We start from the raw sequence: 21,886 nt of genomic DNA, 5'->3' as shown, positions 1-21,886 counted from the left end.
CGCGATCGCACCAAGCTACAAGCATGACAGACCAACCCGAGTCCCATCACAGTCAAACGGACTCTCTTATGTCAGCGCAGCCCAAATTACGCCGGCCTTAAAGTTTTGTATTTCAACACCCCAGCCGCCCAGACAAGCAAGTGGGGAGTCGTTGGAAAAGTACAGCTACACTTAAATTAGTTTCCTTTTTTTTTCTTTTTAAAATGCAACTTTATGAAGCATCTTCTTCCTCTGGCTGTCAAATAAAACTGCCAGAGGAATAAAATCACCTCCGAAGAAAAACTTCCCTGAGCCTGCAGCCGCCTTAGCAGCCTCTTGAAGGGGAGGGATCTGGACCATGAGATTTACACCCCATGGACGCAAGGACCGAGCATACAAAAGGGTATCCAACCTCCGGCTCGTCCACCTCCACCACACAGGGAAGGATCCAAAAAAACTCCTGGGAGGAAGGCTCCAAACTAAAAAAACCTACATCTCCACTGCAGAACTGCAGGTTTTGCACCATCTACCATCTGCTGGAGACAAAGAAAAACAGGAGCTGCAGGTGACACAAGGTTATATTGCAGTGTCAGTAAAACTTTCTCTGTCTCCATTTGCTGGCAGGGAGGCAAAACCAGGAATCTGGACTGATCTGGGGATGTACAGGGAATGTTGGCAGGACGATGGACTGATTAATGTCCATTACCAGCTTAGGCAGGAGATGGACATGTACGCAAGACCACCCTGTCATGATAAAACTTGTTGTAAGATGGATAAGTCACTAAGGCCTGGAGTTCACTGAACCTGCACGCTGAGGTGACCACCACCAAAAACATGGCTTTCCAGGTCAGGTACTTCAGGTCACAGGTGCGCAGAGGCTCAAAAGGAGCTTTCATCAGCTGAGTTAACACCGCATTGAGGTCCCAAGACAGTGGGAGGTCTTAGGGGACGCAAATAGATCTACGTCCGGGCTCCCCCGGAGGCAGAATATCCGATTCACCACCCCCTGGTCCAGGGGGTGGTGAATCGGATATTCACCCCCCCTGGACCAGGGGGGGTGAATATCAGTCGTGCTTCAGACCCCACCATTTGTGGGGTCTGAAGCACGACTTAGTCTGTCCTGGCCAGATACATGGCCCTGAGCACCATAGATTGGGATAGAGCCTATGACCAGATCTGGACTGCTTCCTGACACAAGAGGGACGATCCTGTACTGCCCTGTTTGACGACATACCTGGTTGTCAGTTTGGATCAGGATAACTTTGTTGGACAGCCAATCTCTGAAAGTCCATAGCATGTACCTGAACACCTGAAGCTCCAGGAAGTTGATTTGATGACAGCTTTCCTGAGCAGACCAGAGACCCTAGGTGCTGAGCCCATCTACATGAGCTCTCCAGCCCAGGATGGATGCATCCATGGTTAGGACAATTTGGGTAGGAGGACTTTTAAAAGAGATCCCCCGTGTTCCAGATTTGAAAGTACCCGCCACAAGGACAATGAATCCCGGAGAGATGGGGTGACTTGGATGCAGTCCTGGAGGTTCTGCATGGCCTGGCCCCTGCCTGAAATGTGCTCTTGAACAGCCAATCGTCCAGATAAGGGAAAACATGCACCTCCAGTCTGCTGAGGTGCACTGCCACCATGGCCAGGTATTTTGTGAAGACTCATCGGAGATACTTCCTGTGACTGGGGAAGATCTCAATGTGAGTGTTCGCGTCCTTTAGACAGAGGGAGCATAGCCAGTCCTCTTTTTGTAAAAGGGGGGGATCAAGGTGTCCAGGGAAACCATCTTGAACTTTTCTTTTTTGAGAAATTTGTTCAAGGCCCTTAGGTCTAGGATGGGATGAAGGAGTCCTATTTTCTTTGGAATCAGGAAGTACCTGGAGTAAAATCCCCACCCTCTTTGCCCTGGTGGGACAGGCTTGATCATTCTGGCTGTTAAGAGGGAGGAGAGCTCTGTTAGCAGTACCTCCTGAACAGCCCCCAAAACAGGCTCGGAGGGCAATTGGGTGGGATACCCAATAGGTTCAGCTGGTTCCCTTGACAGGCAATGGAAAGAAACCACTGGTCCGAGGTTATAGTGGGCCACTGGTTCATGAAGAATCACAGCCTGTTCCCAACCAAAAGGTTCAATGATCTAGGTCCAGGCAACTGGCCTATGCTCCCTACGACCCAGTCAAAACCCTGTCCCTGGAGTTGACTGAGGCACTGGCTGGGGCTTGGGGGCTCTCTGCTGCCTGGGATGGCCTTGTGAGCCCTGATGCCATTGACAGGATTGAGGGGGCAGAAGACAGTACTTCCTCTGGTGAAAGAAAGACTTCCTCTGCCCCGATGTCGCCGACCTCTTAGAGGAGAAGGACGGGTCCAGAGTGCTGGTGGAGAGTTGTTGGAGGGTTTCATGGTAGTCTCGGAGCTGGGCTACCGCAACCCTCACCCTTTCTCCAAAGAGATTCTCCCCAGTACACAGCATATCAACCAGTTGTTCCTGTACCTCCAGTCAGAGATCTGAAGCCCGCAGCCATGCCATTCTGCGGGCACTGATTCCCGCTGCAGAGACTCTCTTTGCTGTCTCGAAACATTGCAGGTTGCTCGGACCTCTTGTTTTCTGCACTCCAGGCCCTTATGCACCAGCGACATGAGGGTGTCCTGCTGCTGCTGAGGCAGATGCTTGGCCACTTTCTGCACCTGCTTCCAGATGTCTCACAACTACTGGCTCATGTAGAGCTGATAGGTAGCTATGCAGGCAATGAGCATGGTCCCCTGAAACACTTTTCTCCCAAGAGCGTCCATCACTCTTTGGTCCTACACAGGGTTGTCGAGCAATGGGTCAGAGAACGCTTGGTCTCTTGAGAGCAGATTCAACTACCACCAACTGGTGGGGCAGCTGATGCTTATCAAATCCGGCAGCCTTCTGGACAAGGTAGACTCTGTCAGCCTTCTTGTTAACGGAAGGCACTGAGGAGATGTTCCTGTATCCTCAGCAGCATTTCTTTAAAGACAGTGTACCAGAACTGCCACGATCTCCTTAGGAGACTCCACAAACTGGAGGATCTCAATCATTTTGTGTTTGGCATCCTTCTCCATCAGTAGTTGAAATAGGGTGGCTTCCACCATCACACTCACAAACTCTGCAAAGATTAAGTCCTCAGGTGGAAACTTCCTTCACTCTTTTATTTTATTTTTTAAATTTTATTTAAATTTATATTCTAATTTTCACAGCGCTTCAAAGTGGATTACATTCAGGTACTGTAGGTATTTCTCTATCCCCAGAGGGCTTACAATCTTCTGGTGGCGAAGGGTACTCAGAGGAAGAGGACTCCATAGTGTCATCCCCCCTGGGTCATAAGGACCCTCATCCTCATTGTAAGGAACGGGGGTTGGGGCCTTAGGCGTTCAACTTTCATCCAGAAGTGCAGGCACGGGCAGAACTGGATAGGGGGCTACAGGCCTCAGTGTATCTGCCAGCCTGGGTGGACCTTCCTCCTCTAAGGAACCAGCAACGACCACAGTTGGTAGAGGAAAGCTGAGGTGCCCTGACAAGCACAGATGCCATACCGGGAACAGACAACTGAGTTGGTAACGCACTGATGAGCGCATTGTGCTTCTCCAGCAGTGGCTCCAGGACAGACGGTACCGGTTCTGGTGCTGTCAGTGCCACAGTACCGATGCCATGCATCGCCCGTTACACTGCCATCTGGACTCACTGCTGCACGTCTCCTCGAATGTTGCAGATGGCATCACTGACTAGAAGGAAGGAGGGGTAGCCAGATCCTCTTTGGACCTGCGAGGCGGATCGGAGACTGGCATCAGGACCGGTGGAGACAGTCACAGACCCCAGCACCAATGGAGGACTGGCACTACTTGCCATGGGGGTCGCTTCAGGGGCATCACAGCATGTGCCAGGGCAACCCTGTGCTGACATTATGCATTGATGGGGACCGGTGCCAATGCTTCTTTGGTTTCCCTCAATGCTCGGCCTGGTTTTTCCCTGGTGCAGAGGCCGATGATGAGGAACCAGTTGTCCTCGGCCTGGAGGAGCTCAACGGTGGTCAATCTCCGGCGCCCCTATCCGCCGACAGCACTGACGGAACTGGCGGTCCCACCGATGTCGATGGCGCAGTGTCCATCGGTGGGGCTCTGAGATCCATCACTGCTGATGCCAACAGCTCAGTCTTCCTCCACCCAAAGAGTTGTTTCATCTTGTCGAGTCGAAGACAATGTCTCTTCAGGGTCATCTGTGCGCATAAGCGGCAACCCTGGATGTCATGCAATGCCCCCAGGGAGACGACACATGTCTCATGGGATCAGTAATAGACATAGTTTTCAGGCACTGAGGACACTGCCAAAAACCAGATATGGCCATGAATGGACTAAATAAAATAGACGCAAAATCAAAATCAATAGCAGCAGGCACTGAAGCACCGCCGCCGCGGGGAAATTGACTGCGAAAGAAACTTACCGATAAATGACAAAAACCCTGACCCGCTATCAGGGATGGATCAAGAGGGACCATCGTCGAACATCGAAAAAAACGCAAAAGCAGCAAGAGAAAATGTATTCCAAAAACAGGCCAAAAAGGCTTAAATTAGAGCTCATTAACCGCGATGCTGCGGCTCAGTGGAAAACGAGAGACTGGAAAGGGACCCCACTTGGACACATGGTATAGGACATGCTGGGCATGCTCAGTGTGCCAAATCAAAGTTTTAGAAACTTTGACATAAGTTTTCAGTGTTGAGGCTCCATCTGATGAAGTCATCCATGTGTGAGGACTATCATCCTGCTTGTCCTCAGAAAACACCACTGCAAGGGTATTAGCAAGGATCGACAGAAGCATATTTCTCCATTTCTGTTTAGATTGCACTGGTTGCCAGTGGTATGAAGGATAAAGTTGAAAATTTTTACCAGGGCTGGCGGAAGCACCAGGTGGCGGCATAGGGTACCAGGGTCCTGGGGCAGCAGCTGCGACAGCAAAGACCTATGAGCAACCCATCCGTCCTCACCCAACCCAGCGCTTCTCTCTCCCTCACAGGCACCCACAGCTCGCCAGCCGTGCGGTAACCTGGTTCTTCCCCCACCTCACCTGCGGCAGTTCCCTCAGGCCAGACTCGTGCTGCCTCTCGCCATCTTGCTTCAGCTTTCTCTGCGAGGAGGAGTGGGAGAGAGTGCGCGAGCCCGGGTGGGGCAGTGTAATTGGGGGGGGTGGCGGCCACAAGACAGAAGGTGCTAGGATGCCTAATACCCTTGCACCAGCCCCAATTCTTACACTAATCGACAAGGTCCTCCATTCCAAGGCACCATTTAGAATCAGTGCATTACTGAATATCTGTACCCCATGCTGATCTCAACATTCACACGGTAAAACGTTTTTGAAAATACCTTCCTTGAGAGTTACCCATATGAGTGACACTAGGGAATGTGCTCCTGCCATAGTAGGCCCAAAAAACGAGGCATGCACTACCTTATACGTTAAGGGATGAACCTGACTTAAGCACTTTCATATGAATCTCAGAGTATTTGCCAAGTTGCAGGTCCACCCAAATAGTTAGCAATCAGGTGTTTGGAAGGGTTTATACTAGTGAAACCTGGCATGGCACAGTGTAATGTATTTGGTTTTATGTAAGTTGCTTGGAACTTGCCTAGAATTTAAGATAGGGCAAGTAATAAGTACTTTTAAAATTAAATAAATTGTGTAGTGTTACCATACATTCTGACATTTCTCACACTGACTCCAAAACACACCCCTGAAACCTGCTTCTATAAAACTGTTAAATTCTGGCTGCTTGAAGAGACATCTGCACCTGAGATCAAACAAAGCCCCTGTTAAATTCTAGGAATGAAGTCCCATCTTCACTTACTGTTTTTAGTTCTTCATCTGACAGTTCACTGACCCCAAGCTTCAGCAGTGCTATGTCGAGTTTTTGAAGCTCAAATGTATGACTCCACAGCCTCCGACGCAGGAAAAATGTGGGCAGATGCGTTGTCAGGAACAGAACCCGACTGAGGGCTTTCTACAGCAGAAATATGAAATTAACAAAAAAAAAAAAAGAACCAGGGCCAGTACAGTGAATGAGTCTTAGTGCTGTGCACTACCATGCTGCAGAGGACACAGGTTCGATTTCACTGGGCAACAAATTTTCACAAAAGTCATGTTACGGAAATGAAATTAGTCAATTCTTATACATTTCCATGTGCTAAACATGAATGTGACTGTGAAAATGCAAAATTGGCTCTAGTTTTTTTGTAATATGCAATAATATAATTACATCGTGAACTGTATGCCAATAGCTCACTGGGCAACAAATTTTCACAAAAGTCATGTTACTGAAATGAAATTAGTCAATTCTTATAAATTTCCATGTGCTAAACATGAATGTGACTGTGAAAATGCAAAATTGGCTCTAGTTTTTTTGTAATATGCAATAATATAATTACATCTTGAATTGTATGCCAATAGTAGGAGACCTACGGTTAATACCGTTTGAAAAATGAAGTCATAGACTACGTCTTAGATTTCTTTGCTTGTCTCTTGTACACCTGTTCAGGAGCATCTCTGCGAAGTGTCCAGCAGTAGTCAGCCAGCATGAATATTTCAAATGCTCACCCTTTCTGACTGGGCTTCATATAGTACACTGCTGACGTCAGCTTACTCAGCAGCAGCATGGCAGTAGAACTGCATTGCATCAGAAAATGATGTAATAAACTCTTGATGATGTGTGCATGATGGCATTATGCAATATGATGCAATATTACATCATTCTAGGCTTATTTACAGTCCTACTGGATACATTTACATGACTAAACATAGAAAGTGAACTATATTAAATATCTTCAAAACGAGAGCCAATAAAAACTTTTCATGGTCATATTCGTGTTCAGCACATCAAGATACTACAGAGTAGGACCTTTTTAGGTCAGTAACACTTTCATTGTTGCCCAGTGTTTCCAGGCTAGGCCTCTGTTCCTCAGGCCGGCTGAAGCTGGGGATGCTGTTCAACAGTGACACTTGGTGACCAGATTTGGGATCCACTTTAACTGGATTCTGGAAGGGACTGTAGTCTGTGACCCCCACAGCCAAAGACTATCATTGCAATGGCTGAATTAAGTTGGGGGGGGGGGGGATATAAAATAGGGATAAACATTCTGGGTAATTGCAAATGAAGGCTCATGCCATTGTGGCTCAACAGAGCTGGTTCCAATTCAGTTAAAAGCCCAAACTGAGCAAGAGGAAAACTGTCAGGACAAAAAGGAAGTAAAGGATTCTTCTTTTTCTGGCACATCTGGAATTATCAGTCAAATAAGAGACTTTTGACTTCCCAATATGCCCAGCTGCCCCCCCTTGACAACTGTGTCAACACAGACCCTACTTAGTCTCCAGTCATATCCCTCACCCTTACCGCCACCTGCTGTATCTATTCCAAGCATTTCTGAATTCTGTTCCTGTTCCAGTTGTTACACTTCTGAATTTTCAGCCATCCACACCCTCTCAGTAAAGAAGTGGATGACATAAAATGATTCTGAGTTGTTAAATTGCAAGAGGATAGTGAGAAATTGCAGGAGACTGGGAATCCAAATGGCAGATAAAATTTAATGTGGTCATGTGCAAAATGATGCATTTAGGGGAAACTAATCCAAACTGTCGTTACATGACATTGGGTTCCATATTGGGAGTTATCACTCAGGAAACAGTACTTTGAAATTCTCGGCTCTGTGTGGGGTGGCAGTCAAAAAGGCAAACAAAACATTAGGAATTATTAGGAAAGTAATGGAGAATAAAAGGGAGAATGGCATAATACCTCTGTATTGTGCCTTGGTGAGACCAAACCTAGAGTACTGTGTGCAATTCTGGTCACCTCATCTCAAAAAAAAGACATAACGGACCTGAAAAAGGTACAGAGAAGGGCAACCAAAACGATAAAGGAAAGGTTAAAGGGTTTCGGGCTCTTCATTTTGGAGAAGAGATGACTGAGGAGGGACGTGATAGAGGTCTACAAAATCATGAGAGCAGCAGAAAGGGGAAATGTGAATCGGTTGTTCACTCTTTCAAAAAAAATAGAAGGATTCTGGGACAGTCCATGAAGTTAGTAAGTAGTACATTTAAAACAAATCTTAGAAAATATATTTTTATTCACTGCACAATTAAACTTTGAAATTCATTGCTGGAAGATAAGGCTAAGGCAGCTAGAGTAGCTGGGTTTAAGAAAGGTTTGGACACATTCTTAGAAGAAAAGTCCAAAAACATTATTAATCAGGTAGACTTGAGGAAAACTACTACTTATCCCTGGGTGTTATTCCTCTGAAATTCCTTCTTTTTCCCTGAGTTTATTTTCTGGGATAAAACGCAAACACCTCCTGTTCTTTATGGAAGCCTATATTATATCCCTTCTCCTTCTACAGAATTAATATAAACTAACTATAGGCCCATATGATTAATCTCTCTTTAAAAATGTAGTTTCAAAGTGGACTGCATGAGCCTGGGACAGGAGCAAGACAGACACTCACCATTTTGTGCTTTTTCAAGTACTTCAGACCCAGTGGAGGTCCAGAGAAGGCCTCACTGATGCCCTTCAGCTCTGCAACTTCTGGATGAGAACCACGCTGAACCTTGGATGGTAAAGATATGAAAACAGCTTAGCACCTATCATGCTATGCCTACATGAAATGTGTTTATTTTATTATATATGCCAAAGATTAAGACACCCTGGACTGCACTAATGCAAAACAATCCAGTACTTACTCACCAAAATGTTTCAGCCCTATCCTGGGATCTTCACCTGGATACAGCCCAGGATGGGACAGACATATTATGGAATAAATTCAAGCACTACCGAGCTCAGTGTTCACCTCTTTCTCACATGTGTTGGTTTTGAATGGAATTATATGGGTGGCCCTGATGAGTCTGTTGCAGATCTACTTAAATGAATGAGTACTGCTTATTGCTTCACCTACCTTGAGGGTCTGGGGACCATATCACAATTACACAAAAAGAGCCAGATTTAAGATTCAGGCAAATGAAGTGCAGAAAGTCAGTTTGTTTGCATTGTTTAGAATTATATTTTTTGGCCAAAACTACAATTTCCTGAAGCTTCTAGAAAAAAGTTTCACAGGGGAGGGAAAAAACAAAAGATGCAAGCTAAAAAAGTCTAAGACAAGCACTGCAAGACATGTGCTCTGAAAGACAAAATGTAAGAATCCGGCAAAGGTTCTGTAGGGACAAATTCAAAAATTCCCTCAGGACTTACTTATCAGGGATGAAATGCACTTGCCATGTACTCCTCCTTGTCCAATAATTTGTTTCTGGGTAGGAGGGATGTGTGTGACAGCAGCAGGAGTGTATTTCTTTCTTGATGAACGCACACCTCCTCACCCCACCCCAGTCGTCCTCACTTTCATCCTTTCCTTTCTACTCCCAGCCTTCTCTCGCTCCTCCTCTACACCCCTACCTCACTACCTTTGCCGCAGACCTCTCTCCTCTCAGGCCCCAACTGGAGTAAAAAATGCCTCCTCTTTTCTCCTCCTCCCCATGGTGTTGATCAGGGCCAAAGATGCTTCTCCTTTCAATCACACAACCTCTTCCTAGAGGAAGCAGGTGGGTGGGAGGGATTGGGGAAGGGAAGGGCACTGCTATCTGATGTATGTTACTGGGACTGGGGGGGGGGGGGGGGGGGGGGGCCAGTAACCTGTATAAGAAGAGGTTTGAGATTAGGGGTACATGGCCCATATCTAAAATTTGGGGATTGGGAGGGGAAGAGTAGAGCTGCTGGCCCCGTTTATTTTTAGTTTCTTTAATGACAGCACTATTTACCCGGATATCTTTTAAAGATATTTGGATAAGTAGGGAGCTATCCGGCTACATAAGGCCATTTAATGTTAGACCTGCTCTAAAGCAGGTCTAACGTTATCCGGCTAACTTACCCAGATACATCTGATATTCAGCTAAGTTATCCGGTTATCTCAGCCCCTCGTCTATAATTTAGCCGGCTAAGTGGGTGCATATGCCATTTGTCATTTAAATGGATAACTTTTGCGCTATCCGTCAAAATTGCTTTTGAATATGGACCTCCACACCTTTGTCTGGTGTACCTTTGTGCAAAGCTGCAGCATCTGCTTCTGAAGGTGCTGGTCAGACAGCTGAGGAACTGCCTGCTGCAATCCAGCTAACACTTCAGGATAAGCTTCCACCCGCATGGCATGGTACACGTCCAAAAACTCTACTTGTTGCTCTGCAGTCCAAAAGTGTCGTATCAACAACTGTCTGGGGAAAAAATACCTTTACAGAAAGGAAATATAATATCCAATTAGTCAGAAACTAAAGAGGGCAACAGATCTAGCATATCCCCAACCTAAGGTCTGGGAGAATTATCCAACATGATGAAGGATCAACCACACCATTTGCAGCTACTGATTTTTACTAAAGTGAATCCAGTCATGTTTTTATCTATGACAAAGTGCCAGCATGTCACCTCCCAAGCAATCAAAGCACTAAAGGAATTAGAAGTGATGAAAAAACTAGAATAGATAATTTGAGTTGATATTCTGTCCAAGAGGCCAGCATAATAAGCTGTGCATTGATTGTGCACTGAAATTCAGAAAACTTTCTTACTGCATGTGCAAAAAAAAAAAAAAAAAAAATTAACACCTGCTGCAGTAAGCAAATGATATGCGAATGCATCGAGAGTTAAAAAAAAAAAAAAAGCAGGCAAACACAAAAATGTGCACTCGGTCTTTTGCACAGTCTAAGTGTACATTTTAACCTGGGGATTGGGAAAGTAGAGGGAGAAGCCTCTTGAACTCAATTTATGCATAGAAATCTTATGCACACAAAACATGATTTGTGTGTGTTTGTGTGCATAAATCATGAGGCAGAACAGAGCAGAGCTGAGCCCAGAGGACACAAGGGGTGGGAGAAGTAGTGAGAGGACAAGAGAGACGCAGTTTTGCCAAGCCCAACCATTCAGGCCAGTCAAGCTACCCTTCTCCCTCCAAAGCTCTTCCTGCCAGGATGCTGCCATCTCCCAGAGCCCCTTCGCCGGTGCAGCTGGGGGCATTCGAGTTGTGGGGACCCTCAGCATCTCCTTGCCTCACTGAATCCGGTCTGGACAGGCACAAGGCTGAGCGAGTCAATGAGATTGCCGCTGGGCCATTGTCATCTGTCCTGGAACTGGCCCCACTAAATCCAAGCAGTCACTCTTGAGAATGAAGGCCTCTCTGCTGGGGTTCTAACAGCTGGTGAAGAAAAGGCCATACAGGTGCTGCTGTTGCACAGTCACTGCCTTGGAGGGCCAGAACGATGCAAAGAAGTCACACGCTCACGTGCTGCAACCAGCTGCCCAAGCAGGGCCACTTGGATACCCTGTGCATGGACGACAACTGCAACATTTGGTGTGTTCCTTCCCCTCGCCGTTTTATGCACAAAGCATATTTCCTGCACTTAAAACATGATTTAAGTGCACAAAAATGTGTTCAGCACAGAAAACTGATTTTATGTGCAGGAAACCTGTTTGTGTACAAAGCATGTTTTCTGTACATAAATCCCGACTACAGGTACCAGATCCAGAAGTCCTGCTTCTGCCCACAAACTAACATTAGATCTGGAAACTTAACTGCACTTCAGATTAGGAGTTAAGTTTCCAGTGCTAAGAAAGCACGAGCTAAGTCATGCACTTCTCTGCATTTGGGGGGGGGAATAGCTAATGTTTTCATTAACTTCTGATTTCCATGCAAGAATGCTAACCAAAGCACACAGTTTTATGCATAATTTTTTTGAACGCAAGTCTCCTTTCTGCATCGAGAGTAAATTTTGCACACAAAACGTGCACATAACTGTGGGTTAAATAGTATGCGCCATTGAAAGGAAAATTGCTTCTTACCTGCTAATTTTTGTTCCTGGAATACCACAGATCAGTCCAGAGAAGTGGGTTTATGCATCCCTACCAGCAGATGGAGGCAGAGAACAAAACTTTGAGGCACTGCTACTTAACCAAGAGTGCCACCTGCAGTCCCTCAGTATTGACCTGTACCCAAGCCAAGATGTCTACCCCCAAACCTCCAGAATTTCTTCCTCTAAAAAGAGCTAGGGAACAAGTTGGAACTCCCAACCAAGCTGACCGCTGAACCAGGGCCAAGAAAAAGGAATTTTGAGTCTCAAACAATTGACAACTATATACAATAATATTCTGCAGCACAAAACAAAGTCTACATCACCAGGAGCATCCAGAATCAGGAGAGGTCTTTCAAAAAATCATTATAATGGGTGGGAGTCTGGACTCATCTGTGGTATTCCAGGAATGAAAATTAGCAGGTAAAAACCAATTGTCCTTTCCTGTTCATCTCCCAGATCAGTCCAGACAAGTGGGATGTACCCAAGCCCCTCTACACTGGGTGGGATCCCGAAAGACCCTGTATGCAGCACACTCTCACCAAAGGAGCCCTCCCCTGGGGCCCTGACATCCAAACAGTAATGTCTGGTAAAAGTGTGCAAAGAGGACCAAGTTGCTGCCCAACAAATCTCCTGCGGCAATATTAGCTGACACTCCGCCCAAGAGGCGGCCTGAGCCTTAGTGTAATGCACCTGACCTTTACAAATATAGGCTGAAACTATCGCCTCCTTCAACCAACGAGCAATTTTACTCTTAGTCACCTTGCAACCCTTCTTTGGTCCACTGAATAACACAAAAAGATGGTCCAAGCACCGGAATCCATTAGTCACCTTAAGATAATTTAGGAAATTCCAACGCACATCCAAAAGATGAAGTTCCCTTGCACGGGGAGAATCTGATGTCATGTGCAAAAGCCCCGACAACGCCACTGTCTGGCTAAGATGAAAAGCCAACACTACCTTGGGCAAAAAGGAAGGAATCACCCACAACGAGACACAGTTGTTGGAAATTCTCAAAAAAGGCTCTGCACGAAAAGGCTTGGAGCTCAGAAATTCTTCTCACTGAGCAAATTGCCACCAGAAACACTGTCTTCAGGGTAAGGTCCTTCAAATAAACCCTTCGCAAAGGCTCAAAAGGAGTACCTCACAGTACTCGCAAAACCAAATTAAGATTCCAGGACAGACAAAGCCTATGGCCTGGAGGGCACAAATGCTTCGCTCCCTTAAGAAACCGTACTATGTCCAGGTGAGATGCCAAGGTTCGCCCCTGCAACCTCCCTCTGAAGCAACCCAAGGCTGCAACCTGGCCTTGGAGAGAATTATAGGCTAAACCCTTTGACAAGCTCTCTTGCAAAAAGGCCAAGACTTGGGCAACATTTGCCTGCAAGAGATCCTTGCCATGCACCCCACACCAGGACTCAAACACCCTCCAAATTCTGATATATGCCAAAGAAGTGGAGGTTCTTCTGTCTGAAGAACAGTAGTAATCACCGGCTTGGAAATCCCCTTCAAGCAGAAATGTCGCCTCTCAAAAGTCAGGCCGCTAGACAGAAGCGATCCTCCTGGTCTGACAAGATTGGTCCCTGACACAGCACTCCTCTTAGGTGGCTTAACCGAACAGGATAGTCTACTGTTAGCTGAACTAGGTCCGCAAATCACGGACAGCGCAGCTACTCTGGCACTAACAGGATCACTCGTCCTTGATAATGCTTGATGCGATGCAACACCCGATCTAAAAGAGGCCACAGAGGAAAGGCATAGCAGGAGCCTCTCTGGCCATGGCTGAACTAGAGTGTTGAACCCTATGGAGCCAAACTCCTTTCGGTGGCTGAAAAAACTTGGTGGCCTTGACATTCTTCCACATTGCCAAGAGATCGAACTGGGGCTCGCCCCACCTGCGCCGAATGAGAGCAAAGGCCTCCGCTGACAGCTCCCATTCTCCCGAGTCCAGCTGTTGTCTGCTGAGATAATCTCCTGCACATTGTCCACCCCTGCCACATGAGAGGCTGCAAGTGCTGCTAGATGAAGTTCCGCCCTGGCAAAGAGTTTGTGAACCTCCTGAGCCACCAAGCGACTCTTCGTTCCACCCTGTCGATTAATATAGGCCACCATCATTGCATTGTCCAAGAATACACGTACCACTCGTCCCTGAATCAGAGAAAGAACAGCACTCTCCGGACTGCCCTTGATTGAGCATGACTCTTCCACTGAAGACCACTGCCCTTGGGCTGCAGATCCATGACATATCGATCCCCAACTGCTGAGACTGGCACCTGTGCTGACAGTCACCATGAGAGACTGGACATTCCTCCTGGAGTGGCAATGGCAGCTGAAACTCCTCCGACATCGGATTCCAACAGGACAGGAGTGCCTTCTAAAGTGGACGCATGTGCGTAAAACCCCATGGCATCAACTCCAGCATAGAAGCCATGAACCCTAGCTCCTGCAAATAATCCCAGACCTTGGGGTCCGGCAGGTCCCTCAGCCAAACCACTTGCAACTGCAACTTGAGCACTCTTTCTGGGGTAAGAAACACCCTGCCTAACCGTGTGTCGAATTGTGCTCCCAGATAATCCAAGGAATGGGAAGGTTCCAGATGTCTCTTCATCCGGTTTATCACCCAGCCCAGGGATTCCAGGTGCTCTATCACTCGCCAAATGGAACAGCAGTACACCACCTCTGACTTCACCTGAACTAATCAATCGTCCAGATACAGATGCACCAGCATCCCTTCTCTTCTGAGGGCCACCGCCACTACCACCATCACCTTTGTGAATGTTCTCAGAGCAGTAGCCAGCCTGAAGCCTGGCTTTCCCTCCCCCTGGAATGAAGGGTCGAGTCTGGCCAGGGATTTCCAACCCCCCGCTTGCCTTGCTCAACCAGAGTGAGGCCCACGAAGGAACCTAACACGTCTGGGAGCTCCATCTTCAGTCTTCTATCTTCAATACTAAACTAATTTTTTTTTTAAACTACTATCAGACTGCAAGTTTGCACCTCTACCATCTGCTGGAGACAGACAAATACTGAGGGACTGCAGGTGGCACTCTCAGTTAAGTAGCAGTGCCTCAAAATTTTGTTCTCTGCTTCCATCTGCTGGTAGGGATGCATAAACCCACTTGTCTGGACTGATTTGGGTTATGAACAGAAATGCACCTTATTACATTGGCCTCTGAGTGACTTCCCCCTCACCATGCGTGGAAAGAGAAGTGGGCAGCGAGCAAACTGAGTGGGTTTCACTGTGTGAAATGAAGGAGTGGGTAAAGGTGGAGATAGGAGATCATTGTTAGTACTGTCTATACCATTGCAAGGGCAAGGAGAGCGAGAAACAGCTCCCTGAATACCAGAGGAAGATGGGCATAACCAAAACTGCTAAATGATTCTTTCTAACAGTACAAAAAATTCTGTCATACAGAGGTGCTTAAACCGGTCCTTGTCCTCCTTAGTCAGATTTTCAGGATACCCCTAAGGAAGATGCAGAAGATGGAAGAGCATGCAAATCTATCTCTTGCACATTCATTAGGTATATGGCTGGGATTAGGGGAAGAAGAGGAGGAGGGCTGAGGACCGGTTTGAGTATCACTGCTAGAAATGAGTACTCTGTGCCTCACATCCCAGTCTGAGAGTTGTGCTACCTGTCATATATTTTTGTTAAATTCATTTAAAGAAACAAACACATTTTCACTTGATTTGCAATATCCAATCGGATAGTTTAATTATTACATGCAATCAAAAAGACTATAATCAGATCTATACTTACATCAGCACAAAGACAAGGTAATTTGCAAAAGGTGGGATGGATAACAGTACAACGGGGGCTGCTTTAATGATATCCCTGCGAAACTTCAAAAGGGAATAAAGTTAGAGTTCCATCCATTCCAATCTATTTATATTCCACCTTTCAAACAGATTACATTCAGGTACTGTGGGCATTTCTCTGTCCCCAGAGGGCTCAAGTGACTTGCCCAAGTTCACAAGAAAGAGCAGTAGGATTTGAACCCTGGTTTCCCTGGTTTGCAGCCCACTGCTCTAAGCACTAGGCTACTCCTCCATTCCAAATGTATAGCAGTGGCCAGGTTTCAGACAGCTGATTTTTCAAAAGGCTGCAGCACAAGTTAGCAAATTATGTAGCAGTTATGTGACAATTTCCTTAATTTTACATACAGTTGAATATTAAAATGTTATCTTTTTCTTTTATTATGAAAAAGAAAGGAAAATTAGTTTCTTACCTAATAATTTTCATTCCTGTAGTACCAAGGATCAGTCCAGACTGCTGGGTTATGCCTCCCCTCCAGCAGATGGAGTCAGAGAAAAGCTGAAAGCACCCCTTAGATATACTGGTGTGCCACCTGCGATCCCTCAGTATAATCAATATCAAAGCAGAATGAAAACGTATATCTCATCCTTAAATTTTATATAAGAACCAATGACTAGAGCAAAAATACCAGAAAACACACATTTCTTTTTTTTTAAACCAATAACATGTTAACATCTGTAAAGAGAAAACAACAGAAATATGACACGAAAACGAGCGGACTCTCCTGCAATATAGATTCTTGGGCGGGCGTCTGGACTGATCCTTGGTACTACAGGAATGAAAATTATCAGGTAAGAACTAATTTTCCTTTCCCTGTACGTACCAGGATCAGTCCAGACTGCTGGGATGTTCCCGAGCCGCCTTAAATGGGGTGGGACCCAGAGAGTCCCGATCGAAGCACACTGCTGCCAAAGGACTCTACAGCCGGATCACAAACATCCAACCTATAATGCCTAGCAAAAGTGTGCAATGACTTCCGAGTAGCCGCTCTGCAAATTTCCTGAGGCGAAACACATTGGCTTTCCGCCCAAGATGCCGCCTGAGAGCAGAGAGAGTGAGCCTTGAGACCACCGTGGCATATATATGTGGAAGCAATAGCCTCCTTCAACCAGCGAGCGATGGTAGTCTTAGACACCATATGTCCCTTCTTTGGACCATTCTACAAGACAAAAAGATGATCCGATCGCCGAAACTCATTAGAAACTTCCAAATACCTCAAAAGGGTCCGCCGGACATCCAATCGCCTCAAGTCTCGACCGTGAGCAGAATGAGTATCCTCCTCTGAAAAGGATGGAATGTCTATTGACTGATTGATGTGGAAAGCCGAGACCACCTTAGGCAAGAAGGAGGGTACTGTCCTCAGGGACCCTCCCGAGTCTGTAATACGCAAAAATGGTTCCCGGCACGATAACGCCTGTACTTCGGAGACACGAGGCGCCGAACAAGTAGCCACGAGAAAAACTGTTTTGAGAGTTAAATCCTTCAAAGTGGCGCGCTTGATGGGTTCAAACGGCGAGGCGCAGAGACCACGAAGAACCAAATTCAAGCTCCAAGACGGACAAAGCGCTCGCACCGGAGGACGTAAGTGCTTGACACCGCGTAGGAAACGAACCACATCCGGATGACCTGCAACAGAAGAACCTTCGATCTTACCACATAGACAGCCCAATGCCACCACCTGTACCCGAAGAGAATTATAGGCCAGGCCCTTTCTCAAGCCCTCTTGCAAAAAGGCTAGAATATGAACTACAGAAGCCCACCGTGGGGTTACATTCAACCCACTGCACCATGAATCAAAAATCTTCCAGACCCTAACATAGGCAAGGGAAGAGTAGGCCTTGCAGGCCCTAAGAAGAGTGGAAATCACGGCTTCCGGATAACCCTTCTTTCTCAGTTGTCTCCTTTCATAAGCCAAGCCGCTAGACAGAAGCGATCAGCTTGATCGAAAAATATGGGTCCCTGCCGTAGAAGATTCGGGACTTGCCCCAGACGTAAGGGACCTTCCATCGCCAGGTTGACGAAATCTGCAAACCACGGTCTCCTCGGCCACTCCGGAGCCACTAGAATAACCAGCCCCCGGTGGGATTCTATGCGTCGTATAACTTTCCCCACCAGTGGCCAAGGAGGAAATGCATACAGGAGAATGTCTTGAGGCCACGGAAGCACCAGAGCATCTACCCCTTCTGAGCCGGGCTCTCTTCTGCGACTGAAGTAGCGAGCCGCCTTGGCGTTGCTCTGAGTCGCCATCAAATCCAACTATGGGGTCCCCCAATGGCAAGTTATGAGACACAACGCCTCAGACGACAGCTGCCACTCTCCTGGATCTAGTCGCTGCCGGCTGAGAAAATCCACCTGGACATTGTCCATTCCTGCAATGTGAGAAGCCACGAGACGGCTTAGATGACGCTCCGCCCAGGCCATCAACAAGTCCGCCTCGGAAGCCACTAGGCGACTTTTTGTACCTCCTTGCCGACTGATATATGCTACCGTTGTCGCATTGTCAGAGAAAACCCGTACTGCGCAGCGATGAATCAAGGGAAGAAAGTGACGGAGGGCCATGTGAACCACTCTGGTTTCCAGCCGGTTGATTGACCATTTGGTTTGACGAGGTGACCATCGCCTCTGCATCAACCTGGACTGACAGACTGCTCCCCAACCTGTCAGACTGGCATCCGTCGTCACAATGATCCAAGGTGGAGGTTCCAAGTCCACCCCTTGAAGAAGATGCGTCGGTACCAACCACCAATTGAGGCTGTTCCTGGCCGGCTCCAAGAGCGGTAATTGCAGCCGATAGTCCTCGGACTTGGGATCCCAACGGGAAAGCAGTGCCTTTTGCAAAGGTTGCATATCAGCAAAGGCCCATGGGACCAATGCTAGTGTACACGCCATATGCCCAATAACCTGTAAATAATCCCACGCCGTGGGCAAAGGGAGAACCAAAAGGCACCGAACATGATACATTAAGTTTTCCATCCTTTGGCGGGGTAGGAACACCTTGCCCTCCCGACTGTCGAAGAGGGCCCCCAGAAACTCCAGTTTCTGGGACGGTGCAAGATGGCTCTTGTCAAAATTGACTATCCATCCCAGCGACCGCAGTTTGTCCAACACAGACTGCACCGCCATTCTGCAAAGATCCTCCGACTTTGCCCGGATCAGCCAATCGTCCAGATAGGGATGAACTAAAATCCCTTGGAGCCGTAGGGAAGCTGCAACCACTACCATCACCTTGGTGAACACCCTGGGCGCCGTCGCCAACCCAAAGGGTAGGGCACAGAACTGGTAATGCTGTCCTAGGACCATGAACCGGAGAAACCTTTGATGATGCGCTTGAATGCCTATGTGCAGATAAGCCTCCGTCAGGTCCAAAGAAGCCAAAAACTCGCCCTTGTGGACGGCTGCAATGACTGACCGCAACGTTTCCATCCGAAAACGTGGAACGCGCAAGGCCCGGTTGACCTGCTTCAGATCCAGAATGAGACGAAACGCACCTTCCTTCTTGGGAACCACAAAATAAATCGAGTAACGCCCGGTCCTGCACTCGGCTGACGGGACTGGAACCACGGCTCCTAGCGCTCGTAACCGAGAGAGCGTCTCAGCAATAACCTGTTTGTCCGGGGGACCACAAGGCGACACCAGAAATAAATCACGGAGTAGGTGAGCAAAATCCAAAGCGTAACCATGATTTATAATATCGAGAACCCACTGGTCCGATGTAATCTTGACCCATTCCTCCCGAAGGAGGGACAACCTCCCGCCAATTTGAGGAACGGAGGAATGGGCAAGCGTTCCTTCATTGTGAAGTCTTGTTGAGAGTGAAACTATGAGGGCCCCCCCGAACGTTGAGGTCTTCTGCCTCGAAAGGAATGAGTTCATGCCTGTGACCGAGGTGCAGACTGTCTCTGTGTGAAGGAAGAACCCCTTCCCATCCAGAAACGTCGCTGCACTCGGAACCAGCCTCTAAAGGTGCCGGACTTGCGAAACTGTCTAGGTTTGTCCTCGGGAAGCTTATAAACCTTATTGTCCCCCAAATCCTTAATAAGCTGGTCCAGATCTTCCCCAAAAAGCAATTTTCCTTTGAAAGGAAAAGAACCCAACCGGGATTTGGAAGAGGCATCTGCCGACCAATTATGGAGCCACAAAAGCCACCTTGCAGAAACCGCCGAAGACATTGTGCGTGCAGAAGTCCGTAAAAGATCATATAGGGCGTCTGCTGTGTAAGCGACCGCCGATTCCATGCGGTTAGCCTGTTCTGCCTCCTCCGGGGGCAGGTCCTGGGTCGTAAGCATCTGTTGAACCCAAAGAAGAGTGGCCCTTTGCATGAGACTACTACAGACCGCAGCCTGGACACCGAGCACAGAAACTTCAAAGATGCGTTTAAACAGAACCTCCAGCTTCCGATCCTGAAGATCCTTAAGCGCCAGTCACAGGAAAGGAAAATTAGGTTCTTACCTTTGCTAATTTTCATTCCAGTAGTACCATGGATCAGTCCAGACAGCTGGGTTATGCCTCCCCTCCAGCAGATGGAGTCAGAGAGAAAACTGAAAGCACCCCCTAGATATACTGGTGTGCCTCCTGCGGTCCTTCAGTATATGTGATATCAAAGCAGAAGAAATGACTTAAGCACTACACACAACGTCCCCCCCCCAAAAATTTTTTTTTTTTTTTTTTTAAACAGTGACCAGATCAAATAGCCACATCCTGGAAAACAGGTAAAAACCAGAAACAACAAACAGGACACCACAAGTGTACAACAAGAACACAATAAAATGGCAACCGGCCCTATGACACTGTGGCGACCGACACAAGACAAAAAACTGCAAGGTGAAACAATAGAATACGAGCGGACTCCCAGAAGCACCACGGGCGGGCGTCTGGACTGATCCATGGTACTACTGGAATGAAAATTAGCAAAGGTAAGAACCTAATTTTCCTTTCCCAGTACGTACCAGGATCAGTCCAGACAGCTGGGATGTACCCGAGCCGCCTTAACTGGGGTGGGACCCTGAGAGTCCCACTCGAATCACACTGCTCCCAAAGGACTCTGCAGGAGGCCCCCGGACATCCAGGCGATAATGCCTGGAAAAAGTATGCCAGGATTTCCATGTGGCCGCCCTGCATATCTCTTGGCAAGAGACCAAGTGATTCTCTGCCCATGAAGTCGCTTGAGAACGCAGAGAATGAGCCTTTAGCCCAGTGGGAACCGGCTTACCACAGGCAACATACGTAGACGCAATAGCACCCTTTAACCAGCGTGCAATCGTAGCCTTGGAAGCTGGAAGCCCCTTCCTGGGACCATTCCACAACACGAAAAGGTGATCCGACTTTCGAAATTCGTTGGTAACTTCCAAATATCGCAAAAGAATTCTTCGAACATCGAGACGTCTCAAATCCCTGCCTTGAGAAGACTGGAGGTCCTCGTCCGAAAAGGACGGCAATTCCACCGTCTGGTTGACATGAAACGTGGAAACCACCTTAGGCAAGAAGGAAGGAACAGTCCGTAGAGAAACTCCCGATGCCGAGATGCGCAAGAAAGGTTCCCTACAAGAGAGAGCCTGAAGCTCCGAAACCCGGCGAGCCGAAGAAATGGCCACAAGGAAAATCGTCTTGAGAGTCAGATCCTTCAAGGAAGCCGCCTTGATAGGTTCAAACGGAGCCGCACACAAACCACGGAGTACCAAGTTTAAGTTCCAGGACGGACAGGGAAGCCTGACGGGAGGACGCAAGTTTCTAACCCCTCGCAAGAAACGTGCCACATCTGGATGACTTGCAAGGGAAGAGCCTTCGACCTTACCCCTCAAGCAGCCCAGAGCCGCCACCTGAACTCGCAGCGAATTATACGCCAACCCCTTCTTCAGGCCGTCCTGTAAAAACATAAGGATATCAGCCACGGACGAACGTCTGGTGGAGACACCTGCCGTGTTACACCAATCATGGAAGACCTTCCAAACCCTCGCGTAAGCGAGCGTAGTGGAAGACCGACGCGCCCGAAGGAGAGTAGACACCACCGCATCCGAATAACCTCTCTTCTTCAACCGCTTCCTTTCATAAGCCAAGCCGCCAGACAAAAATGATCCGCCAGATCGAAAAATACTGGACCCTGACGAAGAAGATTGGGGAGATGCCCGAGACGCAGTGGTCCGTCGACTGCCAAGTTGACCAGATCCGCGAACCACGGACGCCGCGGCCACTCCGGAGCCACGAGAATCACCGGACCGTGA

The 21,886-nt window shown here is 47.6% G+C and overlaps 1 protein-coding gene across 1 annotated transcript in view; it reads right to left on the bottom strand.

Moving 5' to 3' along the window:
* Nucleotides 1–21,886, bottom strand: part of LETMD1 (LETM1 domain containing 1) — a 79,046-nt gene that overhangs the window by 13,500 nt on the left and 43,660 nt on the right. The window contains exons 4-7 of the mRNA XM_029594948.1: nucleotides 15,612–15,694; nucleotides 10,060–10,246; nucleotides 8,479–8,580; nucleotides 5,835–5,987 (exon numbers count right to left, since the gene is read on the bottom strand). Of these exons, the coding sequence (XP_029450808.1) occupies nucleotides 5,835–5,987; nucleotides 8,479–8,580; nucleotides 10,060–10,246; nucleotides 15,612–15,694 (525 nt within the window). The remainder of the gene's footprint in view (nucleotides 1–5,834; nucleotides 5,988–8,478; nucleotides 8,581–10,059; nucleotides 10,247–15,611; nucleotides 15,695–21,886) is intronic.

The sequence above is a fragment of the Rhinatrema bivittatum genome, chromosome 3 (assembly GCF_901001135.1).
Source record: "Rhinatrema bivittatum chromosome 3, aRhiBiv1.1, whole genome shotgun sequence".
Lineage (NCBI taxonomy): Eukaryota > Metazoa > Chordata > Amphibia > Gymnophiona > Rhinatrematidae > Rhinatrema > Rhinatrema bivittatum.
The sequence above is the reverse complement of the archived record's forward strand: the minus strand, read 5'-3'. Positions and strand labels throughout refer to the sequence as shown.